The sequence below is a fragment of the Erigeron canadensis genome, chromosome 4 (assembly GCF_010389155.1).
Source record: "Erigeron canadensis isolate Cc75 chromosome 4, C_canadensis_v1, whole genome shotgun sequence".
Classification (NCBI taxonomy): domain Eukaryota; kingdom Viridiplantae; phylum Streptophyta; class Magnoliopsida; order Asterales; family Asteraceae; genus Erigeron; species Erigeron canadensis.
In genome coordinates this window covers 26428617-26447060 of record NC_057764.1, presented here as the reverse complement: position 1 = coordinate 26447060, position 18444 = coordinate 26428617, and the positions used below count along the sequence as shown (strand labels likewise).

The following is an 18444-nucleotide window of genomic DNA, read 5'->3' as shown; positions in this document are numbered from 1 at the left end:
ATTTAATTTATAATAACTGTGGATCAAGGAAAAACTCTTTTGGGTCCGGGAGGTTATTTACTTAATGGGTGTACACTCCGTACTTCCTAACCCATTATCAAGTGTCATAACATATCCCTCAATTACACTAAATTAATAACAATTCTCCCCGATTTAGTGCAATTCCGTTACATGAGAAAACAACCAAAACAAAACTTATGCGTAAATGAAAATGTCTTAAAGATTGAATTTTCACTTTAGTATATTACACATTCCAAATATTCGAGAATCGGGGTGTTCTAAGAATTGAACCCTTCAACCCATTTGAATAACTGAAAATAATATACACATAAGCTTTCAAATACTATAAAGCTATCCTGACGCAATACAAGCCATGCGTCCATATCCATTCATGAATGTATCCAAAGCGAAAAGTCCAAAGCTTTCTGGAAGCGGCAAAACTTCACATTCATATAGGTAGTTCTCTTTATTCATGCACCTGCTACTACACTTTTTCAAAGGAACTATTAAGAAAGTATATTTCAACCTAACCATCAGCAGGTCCGGGCACATACCTTGGGATGATAGTAAACTCATGTGCTCCAAATTCTAAGTGTAAGCTTTCCACATTGAATTCAGCATCTGATAATATCAGATGGGAATCGGGTATCTTACAATTAGAAATTTAGGTGGACTTTAAACCCATCCCTTCAGCAGACTTATTAACTAAGTCTCTAGCTAATCCCTTCGTCAAGTGATCAGCTAAGTTTTGTTGTGATCTTACAAACTCTATAGAAATCACCCCATTCATGATAAGTTCACGAATCATGCTATGTCTGACACCTAGGTGTCTAGACTTCCCATTGTACATCTGGCTATAAGCCTTTGCCAATGTAGCAGCACTATCACAATGGATAGAAATGGGTGTTATAGGATTAGGCCACAATGGAATCTCATAAATCAAGTTTCTAAGCCATTCAGCTTCTTTACCGGCTGCAGCTAATGCAACAAACTCAGATTCCATTGTTGAGTTGGTAATACAAGTTTGCTTCTTGGAAGCCCATGAGATAGCACCTCCCCCAAGCAAAAATACCCAACCAGATGTTGAAGAATGATCTTCAGCATTGGTTATACAACTTGCATCGGTATACCCTTCTAGAACCGAAGGGAACCCAGTATAAGATAAACTATAATCCATAGTTTTCCTCAAATACTTCAGTACCCGCCTAATTGCTTGCCAGTGATGAGTACTAGGATTACTAGTATACCTACTCAATTTTCCCACGGCAAATGCAATGTCAGGCCTTGTACAAGTCATGGCATACATCAAGCAACCAATCACCTAGAATACTCAAGTTGTGATATAGCTACACCTTTGTTAGGCATCAACTTCATACTTGGATCCACGGGTGTACTTACCGGTGTACAATCAAAACAATTGAATTTCTTTAGAACCTTCTCAATGTAATGAGATTGAGAAATCGAAATTCCTCTGTTTCCACGTTTGATCCTTATACCAAGGATAACCTCAGCCTCCCCCATATCTTTCATGGAGAACTTTGATGACAAAAATTCTTTCGTTAAGTCAACCTGATTTTGGTCAGTTCCAAATATCAACATATCATCAACATATAGACAAATGATAACTCCTTTACCAGAATCATCAAATTTGCTATATACACATTTGTCAGCTTGGTTTAAATGATAACCATTTGACAAAACCACTTCATCAAACTTTTGATGTCATTGTTTGGGTGCTTGTTTTAATCCATACAAAGATTTCACAAGTCTGCAGACCTTGTTTTCATTTCCTGGCATGATGAAGCCTTGAGGTTGGTTCATATAAACCTCCTCATCCAGATCACCATTCAAGAATGCTGTCTTCACATCCATCTGGTGAATGACTAGATTGTGAATTGCTGACAAAGCAATCAGCAGTCTAATGGTAGAGATACGAGCCACTGGAGCGTAAGTATCGAAATAGTCAATTCCAGACTTTTGTCTAAATCCTTGAATGACCAACCTTGCCTTGAACTTTTCAATAGTTCCATCTACCTTCATCTTCTTTTTGAAGATCCATTTGCAACCCAAAGGTTTGCAACCAGGAGGTAGATCAGCCAACACCCAAGTGTTGTTGCCCATGATGGAATCCATCTCATCATTGATTGCTTCTTTCCAGAAGACAACATCCTGAGACTTCATTGCTTCATCAAATGTTTTAGGATCATCCTCAACATTGAAGCAATACAGATATTGGGTAGAAACTTCATCCCTGGAACCTTCAATCAAGTATAAATGAAAATCCGGTCCAAATGATTTTGGTTTCCTTTCTCTTTTACTTTTCAGAAGCTCAAGGGACTGATAAACTAGCTTTTCAGAGACTTCAACATTACAATCCTTATTGGTCCTTTTGGAGCTAGGAACCATATCCTTTGGTCTAGGTATAGATGAGAAACGATTCTCATCAAAGATTGCATCCCTTGAATCAATTACGGAATGAACCACGTATGAATCATTAGGTTCAATAACATAGAACCTATAAGCCTTGGAATGTTCAACATATCCAATAAATATGCAATCTATACCTCTTTCACCTAAACTTTTCTTCTTGGGATCAGACAGTTTTACAAACGCTTTACAACCCCATACCCGAAGATAATTCAAGTTTGGTTTCTTTTTATTCCAAAGTTCATAAGGTGTAATCTTACTCCTCTTGTTAGGAACTCTATTAAGCAAATAACAAGCTGTAAGCACAGCTTCCCCCCAAAATCCATTACTCAAACCTGAATAGGATAACATGGAATTAACCATTTCTTTAAGGACCCTATTCTTTCTTTCTGATATACGATTTTGTTGTGGTGTATATGGAGCTGTAGTCTCATGGATAATCCCAACGGATTGGAAATATGTTTGATCAATATATTCACCTCCCCTATCTGTTCTAAGCCTTTTTATCAAAGTCTTTTGTTGTAATTCTACTTCAGCTTTAAATATTTTAAATTTATCCAATGCTTCATCCTTAGTGTGTATTAAATAAATATAACAATATCTAGAAGCATCATCAATAAATGTAACAAAATATTTATTATTACCTAAAGTAGGAGTTGCATGCAAATCACATAAATCACTATGTATTAATTCCAAAATTTCATAGTCACGTTTTACATTTTGAAATGGATTCTTAGTGATCTTTGTTAACATACATGTTTTACATTTTTCAGTATTCATGTCAATGGCCGGTATTACTCCATCTTTAGACATATCTTGCATTCTTTTTAAGTGTACATGTCCCAGTCTAGCATGCCAAAGAGTGGTATCATTTATGCTAGAATTTGACATAAAAGCAAAGTTGACATTCATGTGATTAATGTTAAGTCTAAACATTCCATGACACAAATAACCAAAACCAACAAACATGCCATGTTTTGACAAAACAAATTTATCAGATTCAATAACTTGTTTATAACCACAATTATTTAAAATACTACTTGAAACCAAGTTTTTATGAATTTGTGGTACATGCAAAACATTAAATAAAGAAACAACTTTTCCAGAACTAAACTTCAAATCCACACTTCCACGTCCATGAACAGGGGTAGTTGACTCATTTCCCATATGAAGAACTGATCCGTCATTCACCGACTCGTAAGTCTTGAACCAACATCTATCCTTGCACACATGGGTATTAGTACCCGAGTCAACCCACCACGCAACATCATCATCCTGCACAAAATAAGTCTCAGTTATATATGAAACATAACAATTCTCGAATGAATCATTATATATATACTGACCTTTCGAGTTTTGGTTGTTAAAACCATTTCCCGAACCGCTTGTGCCGGATCCATTGGTATTTTTATTACCAATATTAACTCTACAATCCCGTTTCAAGTGTCCAGATTTGCCACACTTCCAACAAGCTAACTTAGACTTCTTGTTGGGACCAGCTTTGTTAGTTTCTTGATGTTTTCGTTTCCCCTTCTTGTCATTATATCCAGTGGATTTTTTATGTTCCACCATATTGACAGAAGACGTACCAGCAACGTTGTCAATATCTTGCGCCCTGAGGGATTCCTCAATACGCAAATGACTACCCAACTCAACAAGAGTTAACTCCTCCTTTTTGTGTTTCAAAGAATGTTTAAATTATTTCCACGACGGAGTTTATCAATGATACTAGAGACTTGAATAGCCTCATCCATATTCATTTTATGTTGTGTGAATTGACCAAGTATGCGAATGAGCTCATTGTATTGTTCCATAACCGGTCTAGAATCGACCATCTTGTAATTATTAAAATTACTCACAAGGAACGTTTTACAAGAGGCATCCTCAGTCATATACTTGGTCTCTAAAGAGTCCCATAGTCCTTTAGCAAAAGCATGATTTTGGTAAATATCAAAAAGAGCATCAGACATACCATTGAGGATTAATCCTCGAGCAATGTAGTCATCATTCTCCCATTTGTTCCTTTTCCGAGTTTGATCAACAGTTGCATCATCACCATCTTCTGGACAAGGAGTGCTCAACACATAAACCACTTTCATGGTGGTAAGGAGAAAGTGCATCTTCTTTTGCCATCTCCGAAAGTCCATTCCTTCAAACTTATCAAGCTTGGAGAAATTTGTCATCATATGCTTCATTGTGGCAGCCATTGATTTCAACCAGAAATTGTTGTTTTTGATTGTTAGAGATAATATAATATATATTTGGGAGGAGGAGAAGAATCCGTGTAACACGGGTTAGAAATCAATGACCGGATATCTCTTTATATCGTGATATCACTTTCCAAAAACAACAATTCGACCCTATATGTCTGGGTTACACGAATTCTGTTTTGGGATAATACAAAGAGCAATGTTCTTGATTTTGGCAGAAATCAAGAACCCGTTCGCTATATAGTATTTCGTGTTTTGTGAGTTTCCTTATGAATAATTTTCTCTTATAGAGACACCCTGTTAATGCATCTAATTAATGCATTAATTCAAAAGGTTATCTTTGATCCCTTGTGAATACCAAAATGTAAACAAAGAAAACTAGATACTTGTTTTCTTTCTATATGATTCTATATTGCTTATGAATTATGTAAATGAATTCTCAACTATATATAGACGTTTCAAGATTTAGTGTATCTTTACATAATCTTTTCAAGATCGATATCTTTAGAGAATCTTTTCAAGATTTAGAGAATATTTACAAAATCTGTTCAAGATCGATATCTTTACAAAATCTTTTTAAGATTTAGAGAATCTTTACAAAATCTATTTAAGATTACATAATCTTTTCGAAATCTATTAAAGATTTTGAGAATCTTTAAAATATTTATTTAATTTATAATAACTGTGAATCAAGGAAAAACTCTTTTGGGTCCGGGAGGTTATTTACTTAATGGGTGTACACTTCGTACCTCCTAACCCATTATCAAGTGTCATAACATATCCCTCAATTACACTAAATTAATAACATTTTGCATCTCAAGTAGACTTCCAGCTGAGAAAGTACAGCCAGCCTAACAGCATGACTCACTTTTCATGAACATTGAGACATTCGGATCTAGACGACTAGACACAACTATAGATTGTAAAGAAAATGTTAGCGTAATTTACTAAAAAAAGTATAAACATAAATGAAATGAAAATCGAACTTAATAATTGAAAAAAATTACGATAAAACTTTGTGATGAGCCAATTACTAAGAAAATACTCTGAGCAATCAAATTCATTAACCAAGATAAACTGAATTAATTGGAAAAAAAAAACTGAAATTATGAAGTCATAAAAATCAATATATGTGACGAATTAATCAAATATAAGTTTTGTAATTTTAAAATGAAAAGAATAAATGCATCACTATCAATAATTTGATGGTATATGGGTTCCATTGTTAATATAGTAATAAAATATACCTTAAAACTCTAATGAACCATATATCCCGGCTAGACAATGGGGTTGGATCTTAATTACCTAATTAGTCCATCGTCTAATATGCTCCGACAGTCTGAGCCAAACAGCAAAAACAGACGTTCAAGCTGAACGAACGTTGAATAATTATGATCCCTTGTAATCCATTCTAACGATAATAAGAGAATTCTCCTTAATTTTCATTATTGATATATCTTACATTATACTCGTATTAATTCATAAAAAGTGAACATAATTTAATGCCCTTTATGTCTTTCAGTCAAATGTTGGTCACGGGTTCGAAACCTTTGAAAGACATATTGGGAAGTTTTTGCCAATAAGGTGAGGCATGGGGGTTTTCTTTAGCATTTAGTTAGTTTCCCCCAGAACGGTAGTGAGACTTCCACCGCCAGTCATACCCTCGGATTAACTGTGCTGGTGACGTGGTCCATCTCTACTGGACGATGAAGAGACATGTCGCTGAGTCCAATCACTACTGCTGTTTAAAAAAAGGATTAGTGCCTGAAAATGTAATGAACTATCTATAAATGTTTATGTTATGTAATGATTTACTCAGGTGTTTATGTTATGCAATGAACTCGTTTATTTAGTTAAATCGATGTATATTACCGGCTGAACAATCGGTTTTTAGTCACTACTTCGATTTTATTTAAGTTTGACCAAATTTAAGATGCTTAGTCAGCTCTATTTTCACACGTGGTAATTATATTTTTTGTTAAAGCGAAATATTGCTTCAAAGAGACATCGATACATCAAAACACACACACACACACACACACACACACACACAAACTATGAACGATTAAAAAACCCGAGTCGGAGAAAGGGTGTAAGGATCGACGGACGGAGTTAGGGATGAAAGAGATATTCTGGAACACCTCCGGCAGCCATTTCCCATCTCTGCAGATTTGAAACAGATCTTGAATCATTGGGTAGTTGTTACCCACTTACCCATCACCACCGTGATGGTGGTGGTTCAACCTATTGTCCTTTCCCAACCACCACCGCTTCCGGCCCCCACCACCCTCAGCCGCCACTATTCTCGGCCGACATATACATAGATGTGGATGGGTATATTATAGATATAGATCTTGAAGGTAAATGGAGAGATGGATTCAAAGAAATCGGAATTCTTTATATAAATATCATTTCCAAACCACCACCACTCTCGGTTATCACCTATCAGGATTTGCAGCACGATGTATATATTGTATATATAGTAAGTAGTATCTGAACGGATGGAATTGGATGGATGCCTGGTATTAGAGTACTACCTACTGTTATTATTATTATTATTATTATTATTATTATTATTATTATTTATTTTTTTATTTTTTATTTTTTTTTAAACAACATTATTATTATCATTATTATTGAAGTTGGAAAATATTGTGGATTTAGCGGTTAAAGGTGTTCATCGGAAAATAGTTGCCGGAAGTTTGTTAAAAACTCGTCGGAGAAGAAGACTGGACACTGGAATTCATAAAAGTCTATGAAATGTAATGAACTATAGCATAATGTCTATTACATGTAATATACGTGGCATTTGACATGGAATTACGTGGCATCAACCTGTTACACGTAAGCGGTTATCCGGTAGCTTACATAACATAAACAGAATACTGAGTTCATTACATTACATAGACAATCGAATAGGTCATTACATAACATAAACAATCAGGAAAAGTTCATTACATCACCAGATACTAATCCCTTTAAAAAATATATATACATTACAAACAGGCAAGAGCACATCAATTAACACTTAAGGAAATGGAACTAAAACAAAGTCATTTTTGCGTTTAAAAGTGACCCCGAAATATTCACTCATATCAAGACTTCCTAATGCTGCTTCATTCGGGAGTTCCCAATCAAAGTGGTAGAGTACCATCGCAAGAGGAAGCTCCACACTAGCCAATCCCAATTAGACATGCCTGGACAAATTCTTTCTTCCAACACCAAATGGAAGATATCTAAAATTGGTTCCATCTTTTTATTTATTGAACTCTCATGGTCATCACTAAAAGATCTCTCTGGCACGGATCACGTCCTATTTTCCATCCATTGATTTTAACTTTGTATTTGATTGTGTTAGAATATGATCACGTAAAATGAATGTGTGTCCGGAAAATATTTAAGCCTACGGGGTTACACCTCAACGTGAATGTAACTATAATTAATTAATATATTAAATGTAATTTATTAATTAATTTAATCACGAAAAACTAACGATGGTCCGTTAAAAGAGTTAATAGTTAACAGTACTTAACTAACGGACTTAACGAAGAAGAGTTGGTATTAGGAAACAATTAGGAAACCCTCTAGATTGTTCTAGAGGGGGGGCCGGTCGTTCAAGGGTTTCACAAACCCTAAACTTGGTCATCAAGTTTCCTAAACACTATAAATAGAGGCCTAATCTAATTGTTTTCTACACACAATTCATTAGGTTTTCTAAAACCCTAATAATCTCTTCTTCTCTCTCTCTCTTTGGTTCGATCGACTACAACAAAAAAAAGGGTTTCGGGGTTTTTGTTTGGGTCGAATTTAAGAGCTAATAACAAAGGGTTGTTCGGTTCGTGATCAAGTACTAGCATACATACATTCCAACGTTGTGTGTGCAATCGTAGAGAGGTTTAATTCAAACCTGCTTATCATAAAAGTTTCTTGCTTTTTTCTCTCCAATTTAAGGTACACGTTTTCTATCTTGGTTAATTAATTAAACTACATAGATCTTATCTTTCGTTGCGTGCTTTGTGATTTGATTTGATAATAGTTATATAACCCAACAGATTGAGATCTAGATAGTATCTGCCTATCTCACACTTTTCCGTACATTCAGGTAACAATAATAGAAAAGGCGGGTACAACCTTAGGGTTTCCTTAATCACTAGTTTTAGGTAGCCTAGTTCGTGAACATCTTCACTCGTGCACCTTTGTTTTTGGATCCCTTGAGTGCCTCTCTGAGTTCGGATTGTGCTTTCTTCACAACCCTCAGATTTTTAATCACTTCTAACATCGTCCATTCAATTGTCACAAAAGATTTATACGTGGATGCGCTAAATACTGTTCTCACAATCGGCGCGCATATCATCCCTTACTCTCCCAAACAATATTTTACTATCTCTTTATGAAATTTAGTAAAGGTTCTTGCTTTGTGGGGGAAAATAAAATAATTCAAGGTTCACTCCATCACATGGGTGTATCTTTCGAGTTTAATCAGAAGTACAAGTAATATATACTAAAAGTACTAGTAGCCGTTCAAAATCAATTGATTTTTAAAGTCGCTTATGCATAAAATAATTGTAATTTTATCATGAACTATGTGATGGTTATTTAATATGCAGTTACAAATTTCTAATACATGCTAATGATAATTCGTAGGCTCTGGTTAGCATTTTGCTTAAAGTTATCACTTATTAGTTCAATCTTCCAATTAATCAATGATAATATACTTCAAAGAAATATTATTTCGTCTGACATGTCAACCTTCTATATATAAATATTAAAACAGTAAGAATTCTAGCAATTTTAAAACATTCTTCAATTTAAAGTTATTTTTAAAAATTGCCACATAGGTCTTTATCCTATATGGCATATTTATATTTTTTGACAATATATAAATCCAGAAAGTTATACTATCTAAATATATTTATTTAAATAAAAATAAAATCTATATATACACAAAATTTTAACAAAGCAAAAGTGAAAGATCAAATCCTACGTTATGATAGAAACCGTATGAATTGAAAATCTATATATATAAAATTTGAAAATATTTAGTTTTCAAAATATTTATATCTTATTCTTTTATCCACTATAACCAATAACCAATAGTATATATCATATTGTGATGTGATTTAGTGTTTTTTTTTCTTTGATCATTTTCTTGGTAGTGATTTACGTTTTTGAAGCATTAGTTTGTTCTTTGTAATCTAATTGTAATTTTAATTTGGTTTCTAACTATATTTAAAGCTTTTCGCTTTTTATGAATTTTATTATTTGTTGAAGTAAGGTTTCATGAAACTATTTCATTTGAATGAGTGTGATGAAATTTTAATAAATCACCTATCATTTTACAAAAGATAACATATTCTTATGATTTTACATTACATTTACATTTTAACTTAATTTTATGTTAATTAGTATTGCACGAAGTATAATTTATGATAGAGTATTTAATATGAATATTTGATAATGTTTGACGACAAGTTTTAAATCTTAATGCAGACATTGCCCCCTCACATGCTTTTACAACAGATTCTTACTTAGACCGGTTATCCTCATATTTTCTTTTTTAGAAATGCAAAGATTTTCATAAATATTAAGAGATATATTTTAGATTTATCTATGTCAATAAATATAAAGATTTCTATTTAAGGATATTATAGATTTATATGTACATGCTTAAATAATTTATAGTTGTTAAAAATTACAATATTATAAATATCCATATAACTAAACAACTTTTTAAGATAGCCGCACATTGTGTGGGTGAAAGACATATATATATATATACACACACAACAGTAGTTAACCAGACGATTTTAAAGGCTTTTCAACTCAAAACTGACTTATAATATTGCCACATAGGATAAAGTCCTATGTGACATCTCCATACTTTTTTACAACACTTTATCTTATATTTATATAAAATAAAAATAAATAAATTATAAAAAATATGTAAAAGAAACTGACGGACATTATAATATAAATTTTTGTTACATCTTGAAATATGCACCAAATCTTTTAATTTGATAAACAGTGTAATAGCATCTTGAAAATATGTACCAAATCTTCTAATTTCATAAATAATATCCTACACTAAATTAAAAACATAAATGTGATCAAGATCAAGAAAAAGGTCACACAAATATATTTTAGTTTTTTTTTAATTCTCTTAGACTCAATATATAATGAAAAGACAGCATGAAATATGAATCACAAACATTTTTCCACCAATTTGTTGTTTAGCCTTTTCGTAATCTTCTACTTTGATTGCATAATTGCGTATTGAAAGCAAAAACATTAGATTACCGCGCATCGCGCGAGGTAAAATACCTAGTATATATATATATATAAGGTTATATAGGGACATGCTATTTAGAATCCACTTTATTTAGAGTCTAAAAATGATCCATATAACTTAAACATGTGTAAGACCGTTCATCTTCTCCAGTGACTTTTCCGGCAAGAATCAGGTTCGTTACACATGTGTAAGTCGTGGTGGCGGTGGTCGCCGTCGCCGGAAAATCATGGTGGTGGTCGGAGATGATGGTGTTGGTGGTAGGAGGTGATTGGAATTTCAGTAAATGAAAGAAAATCAATGGATCCTGTTTAGACTCTAAATAAGGTGGACTCTAAATAACTTTTATCAGGTTATATATATATATATATATATATGTATATATTCTTCATTTAAATATTTTTTAGTTAGTTGGCTCTTCTGTACTTCTTAGTTAGCTCAAATGGTTGAGCACCTGCCTTACAAGCAGAAGGCCTTGGGTTTAAGACTTGGGAAGTACATAGGAAGTGTAACATCCCAAACTTTTTATGTTTGACTATTTGACCTTCTGTTAGTCAACGTTAAGTTTCGTTAAGTTTATGTGCCCTATATGGGATTACGTGATTAAATGCTTATGTGTTTAATATGACATGATCGATATGTTGATTAATGAAAGTAATTGAAGTAAAGTTAAGTAATTAAGTGCTTGTTATAATGTTAAGACTCCCGATAGAGGTTTAAGTTAAGAAAGTCAAGTTTAGAAGTTGAGGGACCCAAAGTGCAAGATTAGGGGTTAAGGTGCAATTAGGTATCCCTGATTGTCACAAAATTCAGTCCCATACGTGAGAAAACCTCCAGCCTTTCCTCCCCCCCTCTCCAAAGCAAAGTTCCCTTCAAGATTTCATTGTTTCGTGTCGTGTTGATCAAGTTTTGTTAAGATCTTGAATCCTTAAGTCATCTACAGGTAATATAGGTAAATTCCCTTTGAAATCCGATCATATATGTTATGCAAGTGATTTCGATCTAGGCCATAGGGTTTGGGTTGGGTTAAATAGTTGATTGATCGTCGATTTCATGTTTTCAGGTGATCAAACGATTGCTATATGTAAGCCAATGATTAAAGGATCAGCTGATTGATTTGAGTCATCACAAGTATCATTAAAAAGGTCAATTTTATGTCCCCAGGTCGGGCTAAGGGTTTGAGATCGAATGGGAATCGTTTAGAGCAAGTTTAAAAATTGAGTTGCTGGTCGGCACCCCAGGTGCGACGCACCAAATGGGTGGTGCGACGCACCACTACCTAGATTGGGATTTTTGATTTTTGATGGAGCCCGATATGCGACGCACCTGTATCTAATCTGAGTTTTTAGTTGACTGGTGCGACGCACCAGTTAGGGGGTGCGACGCACCTGATGCCCAGATTGCACAAAACACTTCGTTTAGCTTATATGTCGGTCTTGTACTCATTCTAGGTAGTCGGGAGCACTTAGCAAGCACTGTAAGATACTCATAACTAGTTGGTAAGCTGTACCGAGGTAAGATGACATCTTTTGTTACCTGGTGGTACAACAAAACACGTTTTTCATAAGTAAAACCTTCCAAACGTTATGTATGATTAAAAGTAAAGTAAATGGGGTTATGGGAGGTTGATATGGGATATGATGCTTACCTTTCTATGATGAATAACATGTATATGCAGGTTGCAAAGGCATAAGGTAAGTTCTCGTATTATGGAATTATGATATGCTTATGGAATGTGAATATGATATAATGCCATGTTTATGTTATGTGATCATGATTTGATGTTATGCTTAAGCTAAATAATCATGATGTAATGATATGCTTATATAAAGTGAATATGTAATGATGACATGATTATGATAGGTGATTATGGAATGATGTTATGATTATGTTATATGATCATGAAGTGATGATATGTTTATGATATGATTATATATGTGGCTTGATCACCTAGTCACTAGTCCTATGATTAGGATTGCCATGTTCACGTGCACGTTAAGGGCCCTAAAATAAAGATGATATGTGATTAACTTAGGTGAAAGTGTAGCCTACGTTAATATAAAGTAAAGATAAAAGTGATTAGTTTAGGTGAAAGTGTAGCCTAAACTAATATAACAAAGAAGTCTCGAGCATATTTAAAGTTGTGTTAAGCTTAACCCGTGCTAGTTGTAAACCTAGTGAGTACGTGGTCGCTTGAGTTGCTCCTTGTGGCATAGTTATATTTGTTTATTCCGGGTGGAGTAACTAACCACCAATGCGTAAAGGCATAAACGGTTTATTCAGTTGGAAATGACTTTGTCTTTCCTTAACGACGCCGATGGACCCCTTATTGGTTACCCATCATGTCGGGTGTGAGGACTCCCTGTATGGTCTATGAGCGCCTACACACAACCCCACATCCCTAAGTATGTGTGGCTTATGTCACATAGCCTACGTCTAGGCAAAAGAAAAGTAAAGAAATAAAGAAAGTAAAGAAAGATGAAAAGCAAAGCTTTATGATGATAGACACATTTAGGACTACGATGAATTCCTAATGTGTTATGCTATATGATGCTTATGATGTTCATGATGTTTCTTATGTTTATGATGCTCATGTGTTATTAACATATAACGATGATATGATTTTGTTAATATATCTAATTGGCAAATGTTTTCAAATATGTTATTCTTACTTAGCTAATTTATTAGTTAACACTTGCTCTTTGAAAATGTTGTGCCATCAGATTAGATGAGTTTGGAGCTAAAGAAAGGATAGCTTGGTGAGGATGGGTAGAGACATTAAAGACGATAGCATTTATGTTCTTGATGCTTAAACTACCCTTAGCCTTTTATTTGGCTACTTCATTTACGATATTATGATTAAAGACTATGTAATAATGCTTGACATTTATGTTGGTGTCAAGACTTGAATTTTCTTTTATTATTTCGATGATGCATATAGTAACACCAAATGTTTTCAAATGTTTCATCTGGTTACGGATGGACAGATTTATGTGAGATCCTTTTCCGCTATTATTAAACGCCGTTAGGCGAAAGTTTTTTGAAAATGCAGGTTTTTAAATGACGGGTGTTACAGGAAGTCTTTCTATGAAGGCTTAGCTTGGGTATACCTAGGTTCGAGTCTGAAAAGGCAGGGTTTACCCCTATTGATCGTCGTGCCTTCGGGCGGATTAGTAGGGGGTTTTCTTCCCATCGGGTATTTGAAATAGACATTTTCTACTTCGAGGGAGCTCTCTAACGCGGACCCGGTTAAAACAATGTATGTTAGATTTTCCGCTGTCGAATCACGATACGAAGTTCTCAAGCGAAATTTACCTTTAAAAAAAAAAAAAAAAAAGTTGGCTCTTCTCATATGTTTGTAAAAATGAAAGGAAAAATATCAAACCAACAATGTCACATAAATATTAAGTACCATTTAAGTAATTTACTATTTTCCCGTACTTGTTATCATGGAAAATGGCAAAACTAATATCTGACTTGGAAAGGGTAACATAGGAATAACATAATTTAAAGTGGACTTTCTAGATGTTGATCTTTTACCAGAATTCAAAGCCTCATTGGCTCATTAGGGCTTGGATCCGTGATGAACATGCTATTACCTACAGATCTACAATCGGAAGTTTGATGAGTAGTATATTAAATGTAAAGAATATTTCGAAACTTGACACTAACTATATTAAATTCTCCTTAGTCTTTTTAAAACACACTTTACTATGTATTATACTGTACTATGAACGCCGTCTAAAATGGGATTCCAAACAATCTTATTAAACTACCCCGTCGTTGATTCTAACAATTATATTAAACTCTACTTGTTATCTTGGGAAAAACCAAACAAATATACAAACAGGATACAATGTCATCGCTAAATCTGACCAGAAATTTATAAACTATGGCCACAAATAATGTCTATCGCTAAAATTTGAACAGAAATTTCATATTTAGATGTAGAATATAAGTAAAATGGTAAACACGACACAATATGATAAAGCTAGATGCCTAGCTCAGCTGGCAGATGCATCTTTGGTTTTCTCATAGGTCTTGGGTTCGACTATTAGAAGTGATAAGTTTGTTGGGTTTTTCCTCTGAATCACCTGTAACGCCTTATCGTTTATATTTCATAGTCTAAAGTACGTGCGGGGATTCACCATTATACGGTAAGGTATTCCCTGATGTCAAATACCGACTAACTGTTCAAAAAGGCCGGATAAAAGACCTACTAAAATATATCTCGTAAAAGTCTTCACTAATAATCCCTATAAGAAGTCTACAAAATAGTATTATTATTATTTTTTTTCTTTTTTAAAGGTGGATTTCGCTGGAAACTTCGTATCACGATTCGACAATGGGAGATCTAGCGTAGGTTGTCTTAACCGGGTCCACGCTAGAGAGCTTTCTCGAAGTAGAAAATACCCGATGGGGGGAAACCCCTTACTAATCCACCCGAAGGCATGACGATTAATAGAGGTAAATTCCGTCCTCTCAAACTTGAATTCGGGTATACCCAAAGCAAAACCTCATAAAAGGGACTTAATTTCTATATCCTCCCCAAAGTTTGAACACAAGACCTCATGCGAGAAAGATGAACTTTCAACCATTGAGCTAATGCTTAATATTGTAAATAACAATAATAATCCTTCTATCATATAATCTTTATCGCTATAAAAGTTCGTAGAAATTAAACTTTTGAAGAAAAATAAAAAAGTTCGTAGAAGTCTTAACGAGTCATAACAGGTTTAATTGTTGGGTCATGCTCGCATTGGATCCACAATGAACATGCTACTACATACAATATGAAGTTTGATGAGAATTAAATTAAATGTAAAGAAAATTTCTTAATTTGACGCTAGCTATCCCTATAACTAGAACAGTACCCGTACATTGTTCGGGTTACACTTAATTACATTTATATTAATAATTATTATTTTTTAAATAACTGCACTATCTATTTTTATATTAATTACATTACATTTATAAGCACGCCGTTATTGCCACCATCCATTGCGTTGCTGCCTATAACACTATCACCGCCGTCACACCGCCCCATTACCCGAACATATATACATCCAATCAATCATAAAGAAAAAATGACTATAGAAACTTAATACGAGTAATTAAAAGCATATAAACAAAATAATGCATATACGGATATCATGTTACGCATATATGTGATAGTACATTTTAAAATAAATAAGCATCAAGAAAATATATATACATACGGTGTGGTATGGTACATACAAAGTTACAAACCCATAATTCCCAGTCACGTATATTTAGATTACCGATTTACCATATACTTCTAATGTTAATAATGCATATACGATTATATTAACATCTAATGTTAATTAATAATGCATATACGAATATCATGTTACATATGTGTATCACTTCTATACAAACCCATGATTCCCAATCACATATATTTTGATTACCAACTGAACATCACGAGCAACTCATACGAATCAATGGTGATACATCGATGACAGAATTTTGGAGCCATATAAAACATGTCTTCAACTTTTATATTTCCGACACAATCTACACATCACAACTATGGTGGTAAGTGAGCTTGAAGATCTCTAAACAATTAACACTATGAATTAAAAACAATTTTGTCTAAAAGCATTGACCATGAAACAATAAAATACCCAAAATTAAATACCATCATAAACACTTAACACACTGGAAATTTTAATCAAAATAGATGACAAATTTAATTGAAAAATCAGAATAAAAATTATAGAAAATAAATTAGATTTTAGACCCATTTTCAACACTGGACACGGAACTTACGATATTATCAATATTAGATCTTTATACATTTTAAGTCATAAAAACTTATAATTTTGAAGATATACGGTTTCAAGTGTTATACTTTGCAAATTGTAGTGCAATAATCATACGTCCGTCACTGTCATTATTAACTGAGACATATTAATAAAATTGTTTGCTAGTAGTCATTACATCAGGCACATGCTAAATTAATCCTCTAATATAGAATTTTTTGAAACCAGTTATACTCATAATGTGATATTATTATGAAACATAATTAAAAATAAAATATAAACATACTTGTGATCTTCTACTTGACATTCAAGTATATGTCTTTGATCATGATTCAGACCCATAACACGAATAACTTTATTTTCAATCACCTGTCCTATGATAATTATATTAGATAACAGTTAGAATTGTTTTCATATTTTTATAACAATTAGGACTCTTGATTTGAGTGACAATTGTAACTTTAAACATTAATACGCAAAACTAATATATAAAAAGGGAGAAAATTTTGTACCTCAAATTGATGGCTAAAAATAAATATAAAATAAGTATTCAGGGCTAAAAAGTGTAAATTATTGATGAAAAACATAAAAGTGTAAAGTAATGATATTTTTTCTATAAATATTAATATAATAATATATTTGGATATGGTTATTAGAATTTTTAATTTTTAAATAAATTAATTGATGACATAAGCGGAAGTCAATTTAATAAAATTGAACTTATTGATTGGTTAATAAGTTATTAGTTCAACTTTCTTATAATATATATATTAAGATGATTAAGATCTACAGAAACCAATAAAAAAGATTATTAATCCTAATAAAGAGATCAAAACATATAAATATTTTGCCTAAGGCCGGTGCCAACCCCTCGTCGACACCACCTTCCTCAATCTCGTCGATGGGGACTGCAATGGCAGCGGATTCGTTAAAGCTAGTCCACAACTCTCCCTTCGATCCATCGATGGTGGTAGACGAGTGGGAGTGGGCCACTTTTGACCGTTACATGTTTAATTTTTTTTTAAATGTTAACGGCTACTATTTTTTTATAAAAAAAACTCACCTTATATATACATACACTTTCATCATTTTATTATCAACCTCATATCATTCAAAAAAAACACACACACGTACAAATATAAAACAATACACCATTTCATAAAACAAAAATGTCAAGTTACGTTGAAGATTCAACATCCTACATTAGTAGGTATATAATAGATCCAGAAATGTTGAACGCATTTGTTAATTTTTTGGAAGATGGAGAAAAAGAAGCCAAGAGTTCCACACGGTTTAACATACCAAGAGCAACAAGAAAATACATACCCAGAAACCACGTCGATCCAGCAACCCGTTTATTTAATCATTACTTCGCCCCAGAACCCGTCTTTCCTGCTGATTATTTTCGCATGAGTTTTTGAATGCCCAAGGAAATGTTTATTCGTATAGTGAATGACATACAATCCTTTAACGCCAACCATTACCGGTTCACTTTCAATACTTTCACAATCCTCCTTTCGATGTCGTGGGTGCTCCCACTTTAAACATTTTTCAAAAATGTACATTCGTTGTACGCTAGCTGGCGTACGGTGCCAACGCCGACCAATTAGATGAGTACTTAGAAATGGGTCAACAAAAGTCATATGATTCTTTAAACAACTGTTGTAAGTGTATTGTTCAGTTGTATCACGCGGAGTACCTAAGAAAACCGACACAAGAAAATGTTGATCGAGTG

General features: G+C 33.5%; 1 protein-coding gene across 1 annotated transcript; it reads right to left on the bottom strand.

Moving 5' to 3' along the window:
* Positions 1-3622: 3622 nt before the first annotated feature.
* On the bottom strand, positions 3623-4634 carry LOC122597255. The gene is given in 4 exon segments (XM_043769869.1): positions 3623-3702; positions 3774-4142; positions 4145-4209; positions 4303-4634. Coding segments are annotated over 4 exon segments (771 nt in total). The 3' UTR covers positions 3623-3697.
* Positions 4635-18444: the final 13810 nt, after the last annotated feature.